The 23,647-nt window shown below is 43.4% G+C and overlaps 1 protein-coding gene across 2 annotated transcripts in view; it reads right to left on the bottom strand.

Annotated features, from left to right (window-relative positions):
* The window catches only part of efhc1 (EF-hand domain (C-terminal) containing 1), a 53,788-nt gene extending 40,732 nt beyond the window's left edge, over positions 1–13,056 (bottom strand). Inside the window, exons 1-2 of one of the 2 annotated variants that reach the window (XM_034017751.3) lie at positions 12,619–13,056; positions 10,977–11,198 (exon numbers count right to left, since the gene is read on the bottom strand). In XM_034017751.3, the coding sequence (XP_033873642.2) occupies positions 10,977–11,198; positions 12,619–12,681 (285 nt within the window). In that variant the 5' untranslated portion in view covers positions 12,682–13,056. The remainder of the gene's footprint in view (positions 1–10,976; positions 11,199–12,618) is intronic. The other variant, XM_034017750.3, reaches the window with a different exon arrangement.
* Between the last annotated feature and the right edge of the window lie 10,591 nt (positions 13,057–23,647).

Genomic DNA, 23,647 nt, shown 5'->3' with positions numbered 1-23,647 from the left:
ACAATCTGCACGAGTTTTCTGAATTACTGTGGATAGGGCTACCCATCCACGCTACTAAACAAATACAAACAATTTGGCTACGCCGTCATTTGAATACCTTTCTAAATAAATAAAACAACAAAACACCCGGCGCTTTGCCGTCATATAAATACAACTCCCTCTTCCGGGGCTTCAGCCACATTATCTCCTCCCGCGAAAGTGCAGCTGGGGGAGCTGGTCTCCTGACTTCCCAACCCTTCTTCATGGCCAGCAGCTCCCCTCCGTGGGGCTCCAGCCACCCAATTTCCGTCAGTGAAACTGCTGCGGGGGGAGCTGGTCTCCTGACCTCCCCCACCTTCTTCGTGGCAGGCAGCTCCCCTCCGTGGGGGTTAGGCCACAGTGTTTCCTGATGCGAAAATGTGGCTGGGGGAGCTGGTCTCCTAACCTCCCCCCCCCTTCTTCGTGGCCGGCAGCTCCTCTCCATGGCGACGGAAGCAGGGGCGGGCCCTCGGGAGGCGACGGCAGCAGCGGCGGTGGACCCGCGGGAGGTGAACTCGGGAGGGGAGCTCCTGGCCATGGAGACGGCAGCGGGAGCTCCACTTCTCCCTCGTACCCTGTAACCGGTGTGGAGCAACAGGCAGCCCCAAGCAATGCAGAGCAGCAGGCAGCCCCAGGCGACGCGGAGCAGCAGGCAGCCCCAGGCGATCCAGGCGTGGCATCCCTGAGCGGTGCAAGGCAGGCATCCCTGGGCGGTGCATGGCAGGCACCTTGGGCGGTGCATGGCAGGCATCCCTGAGCGTTGGCGAACTGGCATCCCCGGGCGATGCACGACAGGGCGGCAGCGGTCCCTCAGGAGGCGACGGCGGCAGCAGGCCCTCGGGAGGCGATTGCAGGAGGGGAGCCAGGACCAGCGGTGGTTCTGGGATTGGCCTTCTTCTCAGCCGCGGTAACCTGGCGGTTTTCCCCCTTGCTCTTCTTAGCCGACTATGCAAGGGTAGCTGCGGACCGCCAGCATCTTGTCCCGGTGCGTTCTGTCTTGAAGGGAGAGGCAGCTCCTGCTCCTCTCCCTCGGGTGGTGGTGGTGGAAGCAGAGGCAGCTCCTGCTGCTCTGCTCCTAGCGAAGGCGACAGGGGCTCCTCCCCTTCTGGCTGTGAAGGCAGCAGTGGCTCCTCCCCTTCGAAGGCCGCTAGGGCTCCTCCCCTTCTGGCTGTGAAGGCAGCAGGACTCCTCCCCTTCTGGCTGCGAAGGCAGCAGAGGCTCCTCCCCTTCTGGCTGCGAAGGCGGCAAGGGCTCCTCCCTTTCTGGCTGCGAAGGCGGCAGGGGCTCCTCCCCTTCTGGCTGCAGCGGGGGAACCAGCAGGCATGCTCCCTCTGCTGGTGGTGGTGGTGATGGAGGCAGAACCAGCAGGTACTCTCCCTCTGCTGGTGGAGGTGGGAGCGGCAAGTCGTCCTCCCACGGAGGTGGAGGCGGAACCAGCAGGAAATCACCCTCTGCTGGCGGAAGTGGGAGCGACACCCAGTCGTCCCACGGAGGTGGAGGTGGAACCGGCAGGTATTCTCCCTCTGCTGGCAGATACCTGGGCTGTGGACGCACCGACTCCCCCCTCTTGGGCTGTGGACGCACCGACTCCCCCCTCTTGGGCTGTGGACGTTTGGGCTCCTACCCCTCAGGCGCAGGACGTTCAGGCTACTCCCACTCAGGCGCAGGACATTCAGCTCCTCCCACTCCAGGTCCGTGTCCCCTCTCTGCCTCCTTCTCCTCACCTTCTTTTTTCCCTTGGCCTGTGGAGGTGACGGGGTCTGCTGCTCCAGCAGCCAAAACCACCCTGACGCACAGGACACCCTCCCCATTGAGTAGGCTTCCCAGAAGCAGGGGTCTTCATAGGGGCAGTCCCCCTGGTCATGCCCAAACTCCCTGCAGATGACACACAGGGGGGCCCCTTCAGCTCTCCACTGCTCCTGTTCTGTGTCCCAGTATGGGGGTCCCACTTGGGTGGGGTCAAAGAATCATTTTGCTGATTTTTTTTTAAATAAACAAATTGAAAAAAAAGAGAAAGAAATAATAAATGCTTCCTTCCAGGAGTAATCTAGGCTATATTTAACAACATGTTAGAACTTGAAGCTACTGCACTAACAAGTAACTACGATGTGATAGGTGTTACAGAAACTTGGTTGTCTGAGAGTGATGGAGACTAATATAATATTAGTGGGTACACACTGTATAGGAAAGACAGGCAGGACAGAAGAGGCGGATGGGTAGCGATACATAAGAAATAGCCATGAAGCCCAGGTGTTAAATCAGGACAAAGAAAACAATGCAGAATCAATATGGGTAAGAATAATGGACACAAATTCAAAGGGCATAATAATAGGAGCATGCTATAGACCGCCAAATTCAGACGCTGAGCAAAATAATCTGTTGTACAATGACATTAGAAATGCGTGTAGAAAAGGAGAAGCCATACTAATGGGGGATTTCAACTTCCCCCATATAAAATGGGAAAACCCAATGGGGGGCACGACGGACGAAATTGAAATGGTGGAAATGACAAATGACTGCTTCCTAACGCAATTTGTCAAGGCACCGACCAGAGGGGAGGCATGCCTTGATTTAGTCTTTTCAAATAATGAAGACAGAATAACTAAAACAGAGGTCAGAGAGCCATTGGCAAACTCAGACCACAACATGGTCTCATTTGAAATATTTTTTAAAACCCCAAAAATAATGACTAAAGCTAAGGTTTACAATTTTAGAAAAGCAAACTATGAAGGTATGAAACAGAGACTAACAGAAGTAGATTGGAGTAAAATAGAGAAAACATCCACAGAAAAAGGGTGGCTGTTTTTTTAAAAAGTAGTACTAGAGGCACAAAACAATTACATCCCAAAAGTAGACAAATCTAAATCTAAAACAAAATGGCCAAAATGGTTTAATAGATCAATTAAAAAAAAATATTCAGCGAAAAAAGGCACTTTACAGAGCGTTTAAAAGGGACCAAAAACAAAGCACACAGAAAGAGTACTTGGAACTGCAAACACAAGTCAAAAAGGAAGTTAGAAAGGCCAAGAGAGAGATAGAAATCAATATTGCTAAGGGGGCTAAAACCAATTCCAAAATGTTTTTCCAATATTATAACAGCAAGAGAACAAAGAGGAGGTTAAATGTCTAAGAGACACAAATGGCAAAATCATAGATCAAGAAAAAAAAAATAGCAAATATATTAAATGATTACTTTTCACAGGTTTTTACAAAGGAGGACATGGACAACATGCCCCACATGTCGACCTGTTCCTATCCAGTTTTAAATAACTTTAGCATAACAGAGGCAGAAGTGTTAAAGGGACTAGGAGCTCTTAAAATAAACAAATCCCCTGGGCCGGATGAGATCCTCCCAATCGTACTCAAAGAAATGAAAGAAGTTATTTACAAGCCGCTAACCAAGATCATGCAACAGTCTCTTGACACAGGAGTTGTACTGACAGACTGGAAAATTGCAAGCGTAATACCGATCCACAAAAAGGGAGACAAAACTGAACCAGGTAACTACAGACCAATAAGTCTGACTTCTATTATATGTAAACTTATGGAAACTATAATAAGATCCAAAATGGAAAATTACCTATATGGTAACAATATCCTGGGAGACAGCCAGCATGGTTTTAGGAAAGGGAGATCATGTCTAACTAACCTACTTGACTTTTTTGAGGATGCAACATTGAAAATGGACAACTGCAAAGCATACGACATGGTCTATTTAGATTTCCAGAAAGCTTTTGACAAAGTCCAGCATAAAAGATTAATTCTCAAACTGAACGCAGTAGGGATTCAAGGAAATGCATGCACATGGATTAGAGAGTGGTTAACATGTAGAAAACAGAAAGTACTGATTAGAGGAGAAACCTCGAAATGGAGTGAGGTACCACAGGGATCAGTATTAGGTCCTCTGCTATTCCTAATCTACATTAATGATTTAGATTCTGGTATAGTAAGCAAACTCGTTAAATTTGCAGACTACACAAAAATAGGAGGAGTGGCAGACACTGTTGAAGCAGCAAAGGTCATTCAAAATGATCTAGACAGCATTCAAAATTGGGCAGACACATGGCAAATGAAATTTAATAGAGAAAAGTGTAAAGTATTGCATGCGGGCAATAAAAACGTTCATTATAAATATCATATGGGAGATAGTGAAATTGAAGAAGGGAACTATGAAAAAGACCTAGGAGTTTATGTTGACTCAGAAATGTCTTCATCTAGACAATGTGGGGAAGCTATAAAAAAGGCTAACAAGATGCTTGGATATATTGTGAGAAGTGTTGGATTTAAATCAAGGGAAGTAATGTTAAAACTCTACAATGCATTAGTAAGACCTCACCTAGAATATTGTGTTCAGTTCTGGTCACCTCGTTACAAAAAGGATATTGCTGCTCTAGAAAGAGTGCAAAGAAGAGCAACCAGAATTATCCCAGGTTTAAAAGGCATGTCGTATGCAGACAGGCTAAAAGAATTGAATCTATTCAGTCTTGAACAAAGAAGACTACGCGGCGATCTGATTCAAACATTCAAAATCCTAAAAGGTATAGACAATGTCAACCCGGGGGACTTCTTTGACTTGAAAAAAGAAACAAGGACCAGGGGTCACAAATGGGGATTAGATAAAGGGGCATTCAGAACAGAAAATAGGAGGCACTTTTTTACACAGAGAATTGTGAGGGTCTGGAACCAACTCCCCAGTAATGTTGTTGAAGCTGACACCCTGGGATCCTTCAAGAAGCTGCTTGATGAGATTCTGGGATCAATAAGCTACTAACAACCAAACGAGCAAGATGGGCTGAATGGCCTCCTCTCGTTTGTAAACTTTCTTATGTTCTTATGTTCTTATGTTCTTATTTCAACAAAGCATTGTATTGATTCTGGTTCAGTTGCTTCATGCGGGACACTGTTTGCTTCAGATGGTTCGAGGCGGGTTACGTCATCTGTTTCCTTCACATGAAGCAGTGGTCATTTGACTCACCTGAAGTAGTGAATCACTGAATCATGTGACTGATCCGAAGCCTCAATGAGCTCCTGTGAGCGATTTGAAGCCCTATGAGGCAATGAACCCCGTGTATGATTTGAAGCCTCAATGAAGCAATGAACCTCGTGAATGATTTGAAGCTCCGCACTAAAGTAGTTGAAACCCCTCTCCAAAACTCTCACACGGGACGGCGAAGGAATAAAAATGGGCTATCTACAGAAGGAAGATACGTAGTTTGCGTCACTTGCGTTGTGCAGTAGTTCATTTAAACAAGTTTTCTTTTTTTTTCCTCTCCGTACTTGTTTGTATGCATTGGCCCCTAAGAGGTGAGTTTCGCGGTGACCCCTCAATTTCACGATTTCTGCGAAATCCGCGAAATCGCGAATTAGGTAGGTCCCTACTCATCAGTGTCTCTCGGATGGCTAGATTATTTTTAAGCATACAACATACTTGAAGCGTAACCCCAAGTCAATTAAAGCCTATTGGACATTTTTTTAAAAAGTGTTTTTAAAGTGCATAATATATAGAAACATAACATAATAATAATGTTTATTTTATTACATTTCAGTAAAACATACTTGAATGCAAAGATTTTTACATATACATCCATATATATTTTTATAAAAAAAAATATGACTTGGCGGACGCGAACCCGGACCTCTGGATTGAGGTTGATTATTTCCTCGCACTAAACTCATAGAGCCGCCACAGATCCCGCAGTAATAACACAAACATCAACAACATATGGTGCTTTAAGGTGTAATGGTGTTTTTTCAATAGTATAGCAATTTGATATTTATTAGGCTTCCAAGTCGTAGGCTGGGGAAGCCTATTGTTTTTTGTTAGGATTATTATTATTATTATTATTATTATTATTATTTTTTTTTTTTTTTTTTTTTTTTCCTGCAAAAACATGCTCAAAAACTCACGAAATTCGGTACACTGGTAGATGCCTATGGATGATAGTCGGTGATTTCAGTAAATTTGCGCAAGTCACATGGTTCGGCAGCCATATTGGATTTTACAGAATTTGTTAAAACGCCTATGTACCGGAAACCGCTTACTGCAGAATTCTGAAAATTGCTATACATGTTGAGGGACAGTCCACGATTAACTGTTGTTAATATGAAGCTGTGGAAGGGTGAGGGTATTCACTGACACAGGAGACAGAAGATTGTATTTGGAAACACCGCACAGGTGCCCAGATTTATTTATTTTTCTTAGTAATTGTTTTGTTTACTTTAGCCCGCAGAGGGTGCTGGTGTCCGTGGTCTGGATACTGTCGACAGTAAACCAGGACCACGGGGTTACCAACACAGGTATCCAACTCTGTGCACCTTCAAGTGCTCAAAAGTAATAATGAAAACAGAAGGCGAAAGAAAAAGGGAAAATAAAACACAGTAATAAAACTACAAACAAAAGTGCTGCTTATGCAGTGCCCCCACTGCCGCTAAGCCGGTCAGCACGGGTCTCCGTCCTACACTCCGCTGTGCTTATACACTGGGGTTGGCCAGGGTTCCCCGTATCTAGCTATACACGTCCCCTCGGGTAGGTAATTATTTCTTTTGTTTTTTTAAATTATTATTATTTTTTTATTTTTTTATTTTTTTCAGAAGGCTGTCCCCTCAGTCGGGCTCGCCTGCTCCTTATTTCACGCTGGCCTCTTCCGCCAGCGACACTGTACTTTCCCCAACCCGGCCACCCGAGTGCATAACCAAGCCAGTTCTTATGGGCCGAGCAGTCTCCCATGGCCCGCCCCTCAGCCACTCAGAGAGAGGGAAAGCACACACACTCTTCCCCACCTCTCCGTGTCATCGCCATGGCCGACAGGCGGATCCCACGAGACTGCTGCCCTCTACCTGCAGTAATACGGATGTGCCAGACAGTCAGTCCAGATCTCCCCTGTTACAGAAGCACATTGATTAATGGCATAAAATTACCATAAAAATATAAAATCATCAAAATTCAAACATCTTCTTCTCTGAAACCGCTTATCCGATTGAAACAAAAATTGGAATAAAACATCTCAGTATGGTCATCTGTTACGCTTGTTCAAGAGAAGTTGCTACTGTGAAAATCATGGCGTCCACGCAGCATGACATCATCAACATACACAACTGGCTATAAAACTGCCTATAACTTCTTATCGGCTGCACCAAAACGCACGAAATTTTATACGGATGTAGAGGACTATGGGATGTTGTGTAGTGGTCAATATGGCGGCCTTTGGTCACATGGTGTGGCAGCCATCTTGGATTTAATGAAAAGTTTGGATAATATTCAAAAGTCTTCTTCTCATGAACAGTAAATAGTACAGCTGTGAAAAATTTTGTACATAGTGGGAAGTTGCTACAGTACAAAACATGGCTGCTGTGGGCCAATGAGATTTCAGCATTGATCATCTAACCAGTGATTCCAATATTTTGGCCAAAACTGACACAGTCAGCTGTGTCCAAAATGATTCGTGATAATGTTTCATCTATAACAACCGGTGCGCTTAAATTTCACACTAACTGCTTGGAAGCCGTAAAGTTGCTCGCAACTCTAGTTATTATTATTATTATTATCATTATTATTATTATTATTATTATTATTTATTTATTTATTTTTCTTCAAAAACATGCTCAAAAACTCACGAAATTCAGTACAGTGGTAGATGCCTATGGGGGATAGTCGGTGATATTCAGCAAATCTGCGCAAGTCACATGGTTTGGCAACCACATTGATTAATGACATAAAATAACTATGGGATGTTGTGTCGTGGTCAATATGGCGGCCTTTGGTCACATGGTGTGGCAGCCATCTTGGATATATATATATATATATATATATATATATATATATATATATATATATATATATATATATATTTTTTTTTTTTAATTTAACAAAGATTAATTGAAATTATTTTAAAATGTAATTTGACAAACAGTATATTCTTCCTTCCAGTTCTAACCTACATCAACTAAGCATTACTGATTCGAAGTAAAGCATTGTATTAGTGGTTTGTGTCTTCTTTTGTAAATATACCATCAAAACGTTTCGATAGTGCACCTACAACACCGTCAGCAAGATTTTACTCCATGAGCGTGCGTGACTGAATACCCTGAGCGTCTGCAGCTTCAGAGGATCCGTAGAACTGTTGGCGTTTGTGTCACGTGATGTATTGCTTCATGCAAACCAGCTGAACCTTTGATTCACAACCTGTTTGCTTCTAATGGTTCGAGACGAGTCGAAGCGGGTGAGGCTTTGTACCCATCACTACTGTTTAGTAACTGTCTGTGTTTTTGTTATATAGCACTAGACGACTAAACACGAATCCAGAGCTGTCGCCAAGGCCCAGCACAAAACTGGATCAACACTGCACTACAGTCACGATTAACATTGTTATCACCACTTGTTTACAACTATAGCACGTATTATATTGTACTTCACCACAAGCACTAAGATCACTCACTTTGGACTTGTGATCCTGTGTGTGTCTAATTGTGCGTGTTAGTACTGTGCATATTGTTTACGGGACTGCAACCCTTTTCATTACTGTTCAATAGACATTGTTGTGTATTGCCAGCTCATTATTATTTGCTGGCTGGTCATCAGACAATTGGATTAATAATCATTAAACAAACCATTTCACCCATACTTTGTTGTCTGTTTGTTCTTAAGATTACTCCATCCGCACCACACCTGCTATACACCTGCTACTAATTCCCACTTTACCACATGGCCCTATAATATTTTCACTTTCATATCACTACCAATCTTTTCCTTTTATATTTGAAAAAATTCTACTGTTGGTGGAATCCCTATCTAATTCCTACTGTCGTAGACAAAAGTATTGGCACCCTACACTTAATATAATTCAAGAAACATGTTAAATACAAGCATTTAGCACCATTAGCCACCAATTAATATGACAAAGACCAAAATACACAATTTCTGTTAGTTTAACAGTGTTTATATAAAAGTGCCTTTATAGAATTTAAATAAACTCACCCTTGCGTTGTTCACTTTACAGTCCAAAAGAAAATAATGTTTTTTTAAAATTCAGGTTTTTTTTTTTTTTTAAGAAACCAAATGGCGTCCATGACTTCTGCACGTAGGCGGGCCCGCTTCTTTGTAATGGTGTTACCGGCTCCTGAAGAAACCCTCTCTGACGGAGTCGATGTTGCCGGTATGCATTTCCCTTGCAAATTGGGACAGTGTTGGAAAACGTGAGGCATGTTGCTTCCACCATAAGAGCGGGTCTTCTGTGACAGATAGTTTGGGATCTTGCAAAAAAACATCGTACTCCGATTGGTCGTCCACAATGTCCAGTTCGTCACCTACGTCCCCAAATAAACTGCTGTTCATGTTTTGCTTTCTGTTGCCCACGGCGGGTATTTTCTCTGGTAATTGCATCAGTGTTGCTGACGGAAGCCAATGCATATGTTGTCTTGCTTCCAAATCCAAAACAGCACCTGAAACCCCAGGTAGAGCAGTATTTGCCAGCTCTGGGTTGCGTGTGCGTAATCTGGCGTAATCTCTCTTTTGGTTTCTTTTTTTTTTTTTTGGACATCAGAAAGAAACTTAAGCATTTTAAATCGGGGATCGAGAGCAACTGTTAGCATTCGCACAGAGGTTGGATTGATATTGTTAAGGAAACGATTCTCCAGGTCAGTTCTGATCAAGGTTTTTGTCTGTCTAACAGCGGGTGAATCACTCCCCTTTGTTTTATTTTTAATTCAGCAATGTAATTTCTCGCAGCAAACACTAACATTTTATTACAGTAGCTTATTACTAAAATAAACCCTGCATTATGTAGATATACGATGTATTATGTACTTTTTACTTTGCAAAAAAAAACAATAACAAAAACGCACAATAGCCTACTCATTTCTGACTAATACAAATATTTTATTTTCGTGTTCGAATACATATTTATTCGGATCTTTTTCCCACCCCTACGCCTAATAGTGCACAAAAGAACTGTACAAAGGCACCTGAACACAGAAGAGTTGTATGCATGTAGACCTTGCTGCAAAACAGTTTTAAAGAAAATTCATAAAACAAACTGTCTAAAAATTGCCAAGAAATAAGAACAGGAATCTGAAGCATTCTTCAATAAAAATTCCCTGGTCCAATAAGACTAAATATAACTTTTCCTTAAAAATGGACCACAGGTTGTTTGGAGAAAAAAGGGAAAGCCTTCAATGGAGAAAACATTGTACCTACATTTAAACATGGAGGTGGTTCAATCATGCTTTGGGGGGTGTTTCAGCAGTTTCTGGACTGGAGACATTAATTGGTTTGAAGAGCAAATGAATGCAGCCATTTATTAAAACATTCTACTAGGTAGAAAGATACCATCTGCTCATAGGTTGATTGGCAGACAGCTTACCTTCCAAAACGACAATGACCCAAAGAATACAGCAACTGGAATTCTTGGAAGAAAATGAAGATAAAAGTTCTGGAATGGCCTTTGCAATCACCAGATCTCAATCCAATAGAAATGCTTTTGACTGGTCTGAAAAAAAGCTGTAGCCAAGCATTGTTTATCCATTCTGTCTGAGCTGAAGGAAATATGCAAGACAGAACGCGCCCAGATTTCACCAACAAGATGTAACATGCTGGTTAAAAAACATCTGAAAGCCGTAATAAAACCAAAATGAGGACACACTAAATATTAAAGCAGGGGTGCCAATACTTTTGTCATGAACAAATACTTTAAATAAAACAAGTTTGTTTGTTTTTTTGATATTTTTTTGTTAAATTACTATAAATTGTGTATTTTGCCTTTTGTTTTATTAAAAAGCAGTTAAAGTTTACTAAATGCTTGTCCTTAATTTGTTACCTTGAATTGTGGTACAATAAGCTAGTACTTTTGTCTGTGACTGTATATATTTAAATGTAGAACACATTTAGAAGTTGTTAAAGTGCCTTGTCTTTCATCTCAGACTGTGCCAAGCTGTCAGTGAAACCAGATATATAAGTCGGTTACCTTCTTGTCGAAGGCAACATGTGAAGGGATGAAGTCTTCGGGGGGTGCAGGACGGGCCTGTCCATAGGTGAGGGTTGGCCGCTGGTTGGCTAGTTGGTCAAGTTCAGCCTGAGTGAGCTCGGTGACAATGAGGGGGTCCCGTCCAATCCCTACAACCGGTCGCCGTGGCAAAGAATAACCGTTCTTATAGCCCAGTGTCTGAGGACGGTGATATAATGACTTCTAGAATGAGAAAACAATATATTGTTGAACCTAACTTGAATCAATAGATGCACAGAACTTTGGTCCAGTCCTTAACCTGACTGATTAACTGGAATACCTGGACTATATAATAAGATATATAAAAGCTCCATTCTCCCTATTCCATGATGGTTTTAATCATGATGGGCAATACTTTGATAGAGGGCTAAAAGACACAGTTGGCAGGTTTTTCCATATCCATGACGGCAGAAATGTTTCATGAGAAATAAAAATGATGACTACATTGGATCTCTGGTATAAAATATGGAGTATTTAGTTATGGAAGTGCAAGAAAATCAGTATGATGTGCCTGGTTCCACCGTATAAAACGACACTATCAATATTTCATTTTTGAAAATAAAATTTTAAAAAAATAAAGAAAACATTTAATAGAAATGCAGTTGTTGAAAGCTATTGTCCATTTTACAAACAGGTCCATTTTTCTTCATTCTCCACATTTCTCTGTATTCGTTCAAGAAAATGTGTATGATTAGCATTATTGAATACTGTACGGTTCAGTTGAAAGAGAAACAAAGTACACACATTACAGTTGTTTGTATGCATATTATTTAAATATATTAGTTTATTAATTCTAACAGATTTATCTCATTACACTAACATAAAATACCAACAGCAGCACTACAGTATAACAATGCAATACAGTTATAAGTTGTATCCATGAATATCAGTATTTGGATGAAAATATTGATACCTGGTACACAACAAAAGGTACTGTCTACATTAATATTCTTTCTTTTAATTAAAATGCGACAAACTATGTAACATTTTGGGTATTTTTTTTTCTTTAAAATATAATAAACATAATTAAACAACAATTGAAAGAGTCATTTTTTTCAGTTAGTTTAGTGATCCTGATCCTTATCATTCTTCCTCCATATGCTAATGTTCAATATAACAAGGATGGTCAACATGTAGATAACATACAGGTATCCACATAAGAGGACAGTATCAGTGTCACCATAGCCTATGGAATATAATACTGTAACAACAAAAATGCTCAAGCAGGGTTCACCAAAATCAAGTGGTACTCAAGCTTTCAATGTTGTGACGTTATTGCTTCTATAGTGTGACTTCATATTACACTTTGTGATTATATATATATATATATATATATATATATATATATATATATATATATATATATTACACAAATAAGCTGCACACAGATGCTTTTTTTTAAATAAATATGCACACCTTTCATGATATAATGTATCGTAATAATTGAAATCACAGACAAATTTATATGTGATAGATTTGAAACATTTGTAAAAAGTTACATTACCAACCACTGTTAAGTCGTGTGACACACGTAGTTCCTTTTCTACGGGTACTACGTAAACTAGCCATAGTATTTTATTATTTGTATTTGTAGTATACTCACTGTGGGATCTCTGAATGTGTTTCCCGGTAGAAAAGGCAGACCTTGTGCAGGGTTCGAGGTCATGGTTCTGAGGTTACTACTAGAACAACTTCTTGCACTTTCTCTGATTTGCTCTATTTCCAATTTGCTCTATGTGACTGTCTCTGACCCTCAAGTATTGATTGCTCTTTTGTATCTAGGCAACATATCAACGCGGTCTCCATGGAGAATGTAAACAAGCCTCTCGCCCTCAGAGCTGCTCCGCCCTTTGCCTTAACCAAAATGGGAGGTGTCAAATGAAATTAACAAAACAACATTTTTTAAAGCGGTTACTGTATTGGTGATAGTAATATCCAGGCCGTAACCAGCCATGGAAAATCACCAAGGCTGTGCCCTGAACAGAGGGTGCGTTCACGACACTTTTTTGCCGGCAAGATTGCAGACGGGAGTCTGCGCGTAACGTCACGGTCTGTGCAGACGGAGCGGGGACAGTTCTGAGCAGAGCCAAAATGGAGGTGGTGTTGAGAGAAATACTAATCGCAGAAGTGGATGCAATCGAAGTTCCCTTTGTGCTCCACCAGCTTCATAATTTACAGCATGATCAGAAAAGGCACGGTAAAAACAGTCCCTGCTATAAAGAGATCATATAAACGATGTTTTGTGATGTGAGACAAATTAATGAGTATTATAACGGGCAGGATTGATCTTGGACAAAAATAGTTCAAATACTTGCACATACGGTCACATATTTCACTTCAACTACCTGTTATTAAAGCTGATTTATTCTCCTTAATTCAAAGTAGGTTATTCCCTGTCCCTGATAGCCTTTCATCAATAACCAATTACACCTGCTGAAAATAACAGCTGTTTTTGGTTCATTTCAACCGTTTATAATTGTTTTATTTTATTACCTGTTTAAACCTTTAGAATAAATATCTGAATATTTGAAAAGTTTAATAACTGTGGAAAAAGAGTCAAATCATTTTAATTTGTATTACAAATCATTCATAAGATAATTAATGACATGACTCGAAGGCGATTCACACCCCCTGACTAGGTGGCAGTAGCACATGGTGTGAGGATTATATCTGGTTGCCTACACACTTCTTTGTCAGCCAACGCTCGTCTATGTTTTGAGCCGCGGCTGTTCGCTGTAGAGGTATGACACAGGCCCGGTTTTTGGGATGGAACCGTATAACAGTCTCGCGTTTTGATTGGTCGATGTCTGTCACATGAATATGTCGTCACACGAGTGGAAAAGCTTGCAGGCATTTTTAACATTGTAATCAGAGAGAGAGAGTGATCTGCTTTCCACAACCTTACCATTAAAATATAATGTGGTATTACGCTGTACTGATATAACAAACTATGGGTAATTACTTTATATGAATCATCATGTTATGCACGAATGTAAGAATTGGCTTTCTGTAGTGGTGTACTTTTTTCTTTCAAGTAGCATATATCTATAATTGTTTTTGCGATATATTTTAATATAAAATGTATACTCTTGCAGTTTTGTTACAGGATACATTAGTTTATCTCTAATGTCATCACAGTTTTATATATAGACTGCCCCTGTTTTCATTTACGTCGCAAATTCTGGGCCGCTTTGCTTTTCAGATAATGTCCCAAATTCTGGGCCGATTTGGTTTGCAGATAACGTCCCAAATTCTGGGCCGCTTTGGTTTTTAGATAACGTCCCAAATTCTGGGTAGCTTTGGTTTTTAGATAACGTCCCAAATTCTGGGCCGCCTTGGTTTTTAGATAACGTCCCAAATTCTGGGCCGCTTTGCATTTTCTAATTCAGCCCAGTTTTGGGGACTCAGCTGACAGCGAGTTTCTAAGTCATCCATGCACAGTTTACCATAAACTGGATCGTGAATTCATTTGAGAGTAACCCTTAGTACATGAATCAAAGTTAATGCATTTTTTACTCTCCCCAGAAATCTTCTTTTTTATGAAAAACAGAAATAAAATGTAAATGTTAAAAAACGTACTTCTTATTACGTGAATAAACTACATTGCACTGAAATAGATACATGAAAATTAATTAAAGCAGTCGTTTTCCTTTATTAAAGGCTAATATTAAAACACATTTTTGGGAAGGAACATGGTATTCCGAAAAAAGGACATCTCATTTTCTTATGTAACGCCCATCAATATATTGTAGTGTTTCAGGTTCTTTTTGGACAGAAATGAGACTGCAACTGTGAGTAGATGAAGGCCGTTTATTTTGACAATAATTAAATAATCACAAAATAAAATCATAAAGAGAGGGAAAGGAGACTGGGAGTCGAAAGTGATAATAAATGATTGTAGTAATTTTTCTTTTACCCTACCCTTCCCAGTCTTTTCCCCGCCCCCCTTTTGCGCAAAACCTGCATTTCAATTCCCCTCCACACACGTGTACCACCATGCAACCCCAGCACGCACACACCACCATGAAACCCCTACACGCATACACCCACCATGCAACCCCTGCACACACACACCACCATAAGACCCCTGCACACACACACCACCATAAGACCCCTACATGTATACACCCACCATGTGACCCCTGCACGCACACACCACCACGCAACCCCTACATGCACACACCACCATGCAACCCCTACATGCATACACCAATATGCAACCCCTGCATGCACACACCACCATGCAACCCCTACACGCACACACCACCATGCAACCCCTGCACGCGCACACCACCATGCAACCCCTGCATGCGCACACCACCATGCAACCCCTGCATGCGCACACCACCATGCAACCCCTGCACGCACACACCACCATGCAACCCCTGCACGCACACACCACTATGCAACCCCTGCACGCACACACCACTATGCAACCCCTGCATGCACACCACCATGCAACCCCTGCGTGCACACACCACCATGCAACCCCTACACGCACACACTACCATGCAACCCTGTGACAGGAATGACCGAGGGTGTGGTGTAAAAGATTGCTAGACCAGTCCAGGTTTGTTGGTAAAAACTCCGGGTTTTTTTAATCCACAACACGAAAAATCCAACAATAATAACGCCGGGATACACAGCAATGTGTAACCCGGTCAAACAATAATAATAATAATAATAATAATAATAATAATAATAATAATAATAATAGCAGCGCCGGGATACACAACAATGGGTAACCCGACAAACAAAGGGAAAGAAAGGGGTTGCAGTCCCAAATGAAAATGAAACCAAAACGCAAGGACAATCAAACAAAAACACAGTCCGTCCTTCCTCACCCCCCCCCCCCCCCGAGATGAATTATTGCAAACAGTCCGGCACTTCCGGGTCCGCGCTCCTGCTCTATGGACAGACAAAGGGTGAAGGGGTTAGCAGGTATATCCAAACACACAATAAGGACTCTCCTGATTCCGTTTATTTATTCCCCTGCTCGTATACACTGCAGTAAAATGCTCTCTCTCTCTCTCTCTCTCTCTCTCTCTCTCTCTCTCTCTCTCAAAAAAATTCAAAATTCAAAAATGCTTTATTGGCATGACGAGAGCGCTCAGGTATTGCCAAAGCTTTTATAATACAAAACAGAAATAATAAAACGGAAATACAATTACAGAACCTAACAAACACAAAAAACCATTGTTCCCTTCCCTTTGAACGATATAACTCCCTCCCTCCCTCCTCATCAACAGTAACCCATGGTCATGTATGCAGGGTGTCACACACTGTCCCTCAGGTTGTGGCAGGCAGACACATACTGTGCTGCTAGATTTGCAGTTCGCTCCTCCTCTCCTAGAAGGATGGGGATTTTACTCGAATTGGAGAGGAGGTTAAACTCTGCCATTTGTTTTTTGAATTGGGGGATATATCTCTCCCGTATCTCTGTGTATTTTGAGCAGGACAACAGGAAGTGCATTTCTGTCTCTACCTCTCCCAGATCACAGTGACCGCACAGCCTTTTTTCTTTGGCAATCCAGGTTTTTTTGTGCCGGCCAGTTTCGATGGCCAGGCTGTGGTCACTGAGTCTGTACTTGGTCAGCATCTGTCTATGTTTTGTGTTTTTGACCCTGACCAGATATTCTGCCAGGGTAAATTCTTTTTTTAGGGCCAGATAGCATTGTAATTTATTGTGTGATTCAATTTCGTTATTCCAATGTACTTTATAATTGTTTTCCAGATTTAGATTAATTTGTTTCATTTTTTGTGCTGGGAGTTTTTTGTTGGTGGTGTTCTGAAGCTCGCTGGTATTAATTTGACTTATTTGGCTGAGCTTCAGTACCATTCTACTGAGGGGATTCTCTTGTGGGGGCTGTGAGCATCCGCAGTGCAGTGTGGTGGTAGGACTGCGGATCAGCCTGCTGTAGATGGACCCAGTAGTTGAGCGCTCGTTTCTGTATGGAGTGGAGTAAGGGGAACCGGCCCAATTCAGCCCTGCAAGCGCTATTGGCTGCACTCCTGTGAACCTGCAGGAGGTGTTTACAGAATTCCAGATGGAAATTCTCTATGGGGCTTTGATCCCATTTTTTATAATCAGGGTTCATAAGGGGACCCCATACTTCACTACCATACAGAAGGATTGGCTTTATTATGCTGTCGAAAATTTTTAGCCAAATTTTTATTGGTGGTTTAATTTTGTATAGCCGATTCTTTATTGCATAAAAAGCCCTGCACGCTTTATCTCTTAATGCATTTATAGCCAGGTTGAAGTTCCCAGACGCACTGATTTTTAGACCCAGGTAATTGTAGCTGGTGCTATGCTCCAAGGTGTTGTTTCCCAGGGTGAAGTGGTACCTGTTTCCCTGAGATCTGGCTTTCTTCTGGAATACCATAACTCTGGTCTTGTCCAGGTTTACTGTCAGTGCCCATTTCTGACAGTACTGCTCTAGCAGTGCCAGGCTCTGCTGCAGCCCCTGTTCAGTGGGTGACAGCAGGACCAGGTCATCTGCATAGAGCAGGAATTTGATTTCTTTGTCGTGTAGAGTGATGCCAGGGGCTGCAGACTGTTCCAGCACCGTAGCCAACTCGTTGATGTAGATGTTGAACAGTGTTGGGCTCAGACTGCAGCCCTGTCTCACTCCACGCCCTTGGGTGAAAAACCCTGTTCTTTGGTTTCCAATTTTCACACCACACTTATTCTCTGTATACATTGACTTAATGATGTCATAAATTTTACCCCCTACACCGCTCTCAAGAATTCTAAGGAATAGACCTGGATGCCAAATTGAGTCGAATGCTTTTTTAAAATCTATAAAACAAGCAAAGATTTTTCCTTTATTTTTTTGGTGCACATGTTTGTTTATTAGGGTGTGTAGGGTGTAAACATGGTCAGAGGTGCGGTAATTTGGCAGAAATCCAATCTGACTCTTACTCAAGACATTGTGTTCGGTAAGGAAGGCCAGTATCCGGGCATTAATGATACTGCAGAACACCTTCCCCAGATTACTGCTCACACAGATGCCTCGGTAATTATTGGGGTCGAATTTGTCTCCACTTTTATGAATTGGTGTTATTAGCCCTTGGTTCCAGATGTCAGGGAAACAGCCCGCAGCCAGGATGAGGTTGAATACTTTGAGCAGGGCCTCCTGCATCCTGGGGCTGCTGTGTTTCAGCATCTCGTTTATGATGCTGTCGGGCCCGCAGGCTTTCCTGGGCTTGAGGGCTTGGAGCTTTTCTTTTAGCTCTGGTCCTGTTATTGGGAAGTCCAGTGGTTTCTGATTGTCCTTGATTTTGGTTTCCAATTTGTTTAGTTTTTTTAATATTGAATTTTGGTCTGGATTTAATTCGTTTTCGTCTAATTCTTGATAAAGTTTATCAAAGTAATTTTTCCAAATGTTACCATTTTTGATTGCCAATTCGTGACTAGTTTTTGATGTGTTTAATTTGTTCCATAGTTCCCAAAAGGAATTTTGCTCTATGGATTCTTCAATTTGGGATAATTGTTTGGACACGTGTTCTTCACTTTTCTTATTGAGAAGGTGTTTGTATTGTTTCAGAGCCTTGCAGTAGCTGAGTCTCAGTTCGATATTGTTTGGCTCTCTGTGTTTCTGGTTTGACAATTTTCTTAATTCTTTTCTGTTTGTTTTACACTCCATGTCAAACCATTTTTCATTTGATTTCTTTTTAGAATTAGTTTTTTTCTTGTTTGTTTTCTTGAGTTTTGATTTTGTTGCTGTTGTTTCGAATATAAAATTGATTTCTTTGATGGCCGAATTGATTCCATTTTTGTCTAATTTAAAAAATTTAGTTAGAAAGCTGTTTAGCATACTTTCTATTTCTGCACTATGAATTGTTTGTTTATATTCCTCAGCACTGCTTTGTGTCCACTTATAGGCTGGTTTAAGACCGTATAATTTGGCGGGTGGGGTCGGGTTTGAATTATTTAGTTTTGGGTTCGTTTTTAGATACAGGACTGTTTGGCAGTGGTCTGATAGGGGGTTTTGTTGCCGGACTATAAATGCATTAATAGATTCTGGGTCCATGTCTGTGATAGCGTAGTCCACTACACTATTACCTAGAGCAGAGCTGTATGTATATCTGCCCTGAGAATCCCCTCTGATCCTGCCGTTAATGATGTACAGACCCAGGCCTTTACAGATATGCAGTACCTGCTTCCCACTCTTGTTCACCACACTGTCAAAACTATTCCTCTGTGTGGTGATGGGTGTGTGGTACAAAGAGGTCTGCTGTCCAATCACATGGCTGTTCCCCTCTGTGCTGATATAGTCGACCTCTCTGCCGGTCCTGGCATTGAGATCTCCACACAGCAGCACAGAGCCCAAGGATTGGAAATGGCTAATTTCTGATTGTAAATTGTAAACTGCGCACAGGAATGTGTCAGATTGGGATTGGATGATTTTTTTTTCAATTTTGAGCCATAAATGTGTCTCTCCTCTTTTAATGGGAGAGACAGTGTTTTTAAGTTCCTCTTTGTACCACACAATGATGCCCCCCGAGTCCCTGCCACGTTTGATGTGGGGGTTCTTTAGGGAGGGGACTATCAGTTCCCTGTATCCATTGGGACAGTGTGTGGACACGTCCGCACGACTCCATGTTTCATGGAGGATTATTACCTCCATGTTATTTATACTATTTACAAAGTCTGGGTCTGTGCTCTTCATTCCAAAGGTTGAGGAGCACAGACCCTGGATATTCCAGCTACTTATTTTAAATGATGCCATTTTTATTAACAAAAAATCTATGGTTTATAGTAGTAAAGAAATAAGAAGTGACAAAGTTTTACATTTTCATATTTAAATTTGGTTATGATTTATATATTTATACTATATTATTGTTATTTTCCTTAATTTTGTGGTATACAGGTGATACATTAGCTAATTAGCTTAGTGCAGATAAGGTTTAGGAGATGTCTTATCTCGTTCAGCTCCGTGCTGGCGGGGTTTCCTGGCCGACGGGACACGGCTGCAGCATAGCTGTGCTGCGGGGGCTGGGGGGAATGCGGGTGACGTGGGGGTCCCTGGCGTCGCTCCTGCTGATTGGCAGCTCTGTGGTGGGGGCGTGGCCTGGGGGGCTGGATGGAATGCAGGGGGCGTGGGGGTCCCAGGCGCTGCTCCTGCTGACTGGCAGCTCTGTGGTGGGGGCGTGGTCTGGGGGGCTGGGGGATCCTAGGAGCTCGGGGGCGGCTGGGCGTGCTCCTGGTCTCGGTGTAGGGTGTGCTGGTGAGCTCTCGGCCCAGGGCGATGTCCTTGAGGGATTTAGCAAAAAGCTTCATGCCCTCCCTGTTGAGGTGCACCTGGTCGTACATGTGGTGGGGCCTGATGTGGTGGTGGTGTGCCAGGTGCATGCTGGGTAGCAGGGCGCAGCCCCGGGACACCTCTGTGTTGATGCTGTGGATGATGTGGAAGGGCACGTCCGCTCGGGGCAGCAGGGTGGACACGATGACTTTGGCGCTGGGGTATTCTCTGGCTGCTGTTTCTGCCACCTGCCGCAGGGATTTGGCCACATCTCCTCTGTCTGCGCGCAGGTTGTTGGTGCCGGTGTGGATCACAATGTATTTCGGGCTCCTCTGTCTGCTTTTGGACAGGATTTGCAGGGCGCTCTGTGTCGTTGGGCACTTGATCTTGTCGACACTTCGGCCAGGGAAAAGCCGTCTTTCGTCCAGGTACCTCCCGTTCGAATCTATTAGGATGAGCACCTCTGCACTGCCCTGCTGCTCTGACTGTGTGTTTGGGGCTGTCTGTGTGTCTGCCTGTGTGGCTGGTGTTGTGTGTGTGTTTGGGGCTGTCTGTGTGTCTGTCTGTGTGGCTGGTGTTGTGTGTGTGTTTGGGGCTGTCTGTGTGTCTGTCTGTGTGGCTGGTGTTGTGTGTGTGTTTGGGGCTGTCTGTGTGTCTGCCTGTGTGGCTGGTGTTGTGTGTGTGGCTGGTGTTGTGTGTGTGTTTGGGGCTGTCTGTGTGTCTGCCTGTGTGGCTGGTGTTGTGTGTGTGTGTATTTGGGGCTGTCTGTGTGTCTGCCTGTATGGCTGGGGTTGTGTGTTAGTGTCTGGGTTGTCAGTGTGTGTGTCGGTGCAGTCCCGGCGGGTACTTTGTTGCTCTTGTGCTGCTGGTGTGCGGAGCTGGCTGCCTCTCAGTCCCTCCAGCTCTCTCTGCAGGCTCCTCAGCTCTCTGTGCTGTGCTGTCCTGGTCAGTTCCTCTCTCAGTCTCCGCAGCTCTGTCTTCATGGCCTGGTTGTCCTCCTCCAATCCTCTCATCGCCGCTCTCAGCTCCTGAACCTCGGCCCTGTGTTCTGTCTTCAGCCTGTGCACCTCGTCCCTGAGCTGCTCTGATGGGCTGGTCTGGCTCAAGGTGGCCAGCTTGTGCTCAGTGTGTTCCCTGAACTCTGTGAACTGCAGCTCCAGCACTGACAGGCACTCCTTCAGGGCTCTGATGTTGCTGACCTGTCTGGGGGAGTCAGTGACAGGGCTGTGCTGGGGGTGGGGAGGCTGGCTGCTGCGTTGTGCTGGGGGTGGGGGGAGAGGCTGGGGGTTTGCAAGCTCTGGTATTGTCTTTGCTCTCTCCACACGCTCTCTCAATGCTGGGAAGCTGTGTTCAAACAGGTCCAGGCTGCTCTCTCTGCCCTGCACCATGACAGTACCATTGTTGTAGACATTGACAGTGAGCATGACGCTGTCAGCATCACTGTCCTCGAACACGGTCAGCTGCCTGCCTCTGCCGATGCCTCCCTTGCGGATGTTGCAGTAGGTGCTGCACAGCGCAGAGTGCCATGCACTGGGGTGCTCGGTGTAGAGCAGCAGGTTGCACTTGACCCTGCAGTTGTCCACTGTGGAGTAGTTTGCTATTAGAGTCTCTGGGGACTCCCTCAGCACTCTGTCTTTGTAATTTTTTCTGGCCTTTGCAGAGCTCAGCTCCTCTGGGTATTCTATTTCAATGCTGCAGCAGCCGTTGCTGCTCAGCCTGTCAAAAACTGTTACATTTTCAAATGTATCAAATTCACTGGCAGTTGGGAGGCCCTCTCCAACTGTCACTTCACTCTGCATTTTTCAAAATTCCCACAGCAGTTTGTATGAAGCTATACTGACTTTTCTTGCAGATTACAGATGATGATGACTATTATTATTATAATTTTTTTTTTGATTGGTATTTTTTGTTGTATTTATCTTGCTGGTTAATATAGATTCTTACCTCCTGTTTCTGTGCTCTATTCTGGCTGCCTGTCTCTGTTCTCAGTATTTCTTCTGTCTTTCTTTAGTTTTTCTTTTCTTTTCTTTTCATTATTTTTCTTTCAAAATGTTCTCCTTGTCTTCAGTAAATCTTCATTTAGTATTTTATGCAAAAAAATGTCACAATTTATGACTTTAACTACTATTAAAACACTAATGTTTAAGAGCTCATTTTCTCGTGCTGGTCTCTCTCTCTCTCTCTCTCTCACACACACACACTGTACCTTACCAGAAGGAACAGAACCCTGGGCCACGCCCCCTTTTGTACGCCCCGTCTCGTCCCCATTGGTCAGCGAGGGCAACCGCCGTCAGCCAATGCGCGATTGCCACCGCGCTTCCCGACCGGGTCTGTGATGTTGCGCACCGCGGCTCTGTCTGCTCCTCCTCCCCAGCGTCCTCACCGGTCGGAAGGGAGATCTAAAACAAGAGTTCACTCTCTCTTTGTCACAAACCCCTACACGCACACACCACCATGCAACCCCTGCACACACACACCACCATGCAACCCCTGCACGCACACACCACCATGCAACCCCTGCACGAATACACCCACCGTAGCAATTCTTTGCAAAATATATTTTCGGGTATTCAGCCCCATTCATGTCTATGGCAGTGTTAAAAAACACATTTTCTGTCATATCTCTCGAACCAGAGCACCTACACCCACCGTTCGAAAGGTTCTAGACCAGCCTGAATGTAACATGCCCAGTTTCATAGCAATTCTTTGCAAAATATATTTTCAGGGCGTTCAGGGGTTCAGCCTCACTCATGTCTATGGCAGGGTTGAAAAACACATTTCAGGCATATCTCTCGAACTCAAGCACGTAGAACCACCATTCAAAGTGATATAGACTCAGGGGAGCACCCCAAACCACACCCTAAAACGGTGTGGTGGTTCACCCAAAAACTCATGTCATGACGAAAAAATTCACTTTGCCAAGCCGTCCTGGCATCTGAACCATGAAAATGGTGACTCCTTGTGCGCCGCAAAAAAAAATCAAGTTCCTAACCCCCACAGAACCCGAGATACGCCCTGTCAAAAATGTCCAAAAACTACCCTTTTAGCCTAGAAACCGGGTTGAACTTCCTAGGGTCATGTCTGGGGGCCCTCTTTCACAGGGAGCCACCCGTTTTCAAATGCTACATTTTCAACAAATTTACACATTTTCCGCATGATGGCATGTCAAGGTTGCATTTCCAATAGCTTTTGAGCTCCAGGTTGGCAAAAAAAAGTCTAAACTGGTGTCCTTTCTAGCTGGGGGCACGTTGCTTGGAGGGATCGACAGGGGCCCCGAGGTGGACCTCCGTACCGATTTTCAAGTCTCGGGGACCCCCGGAACCATCTGGTGGTGGGGTGGCGTATGAACCCGTGGCCGATGTCTTTCTTTAGCTAAGACTCTTG

Source organism: Acipenser ruthenus, chromosome 6, assembly GCF_902713425.1.
Source record: "Acipenser ruthenus chromosome 6, fAciRut3.2 maternal haplotype, whole genome shotgun sequence".
NCBI lineage: Eukaryota > Metazoa > Chordata > Actinopteri > Acipenseriformes > Acipenseridae > Acipenser > Acipenser ruthenus.
Note: the sequence above shows the minus strand (reverse complement) of the source record. Positions and strands in the feature narration are given on the sequence as shown.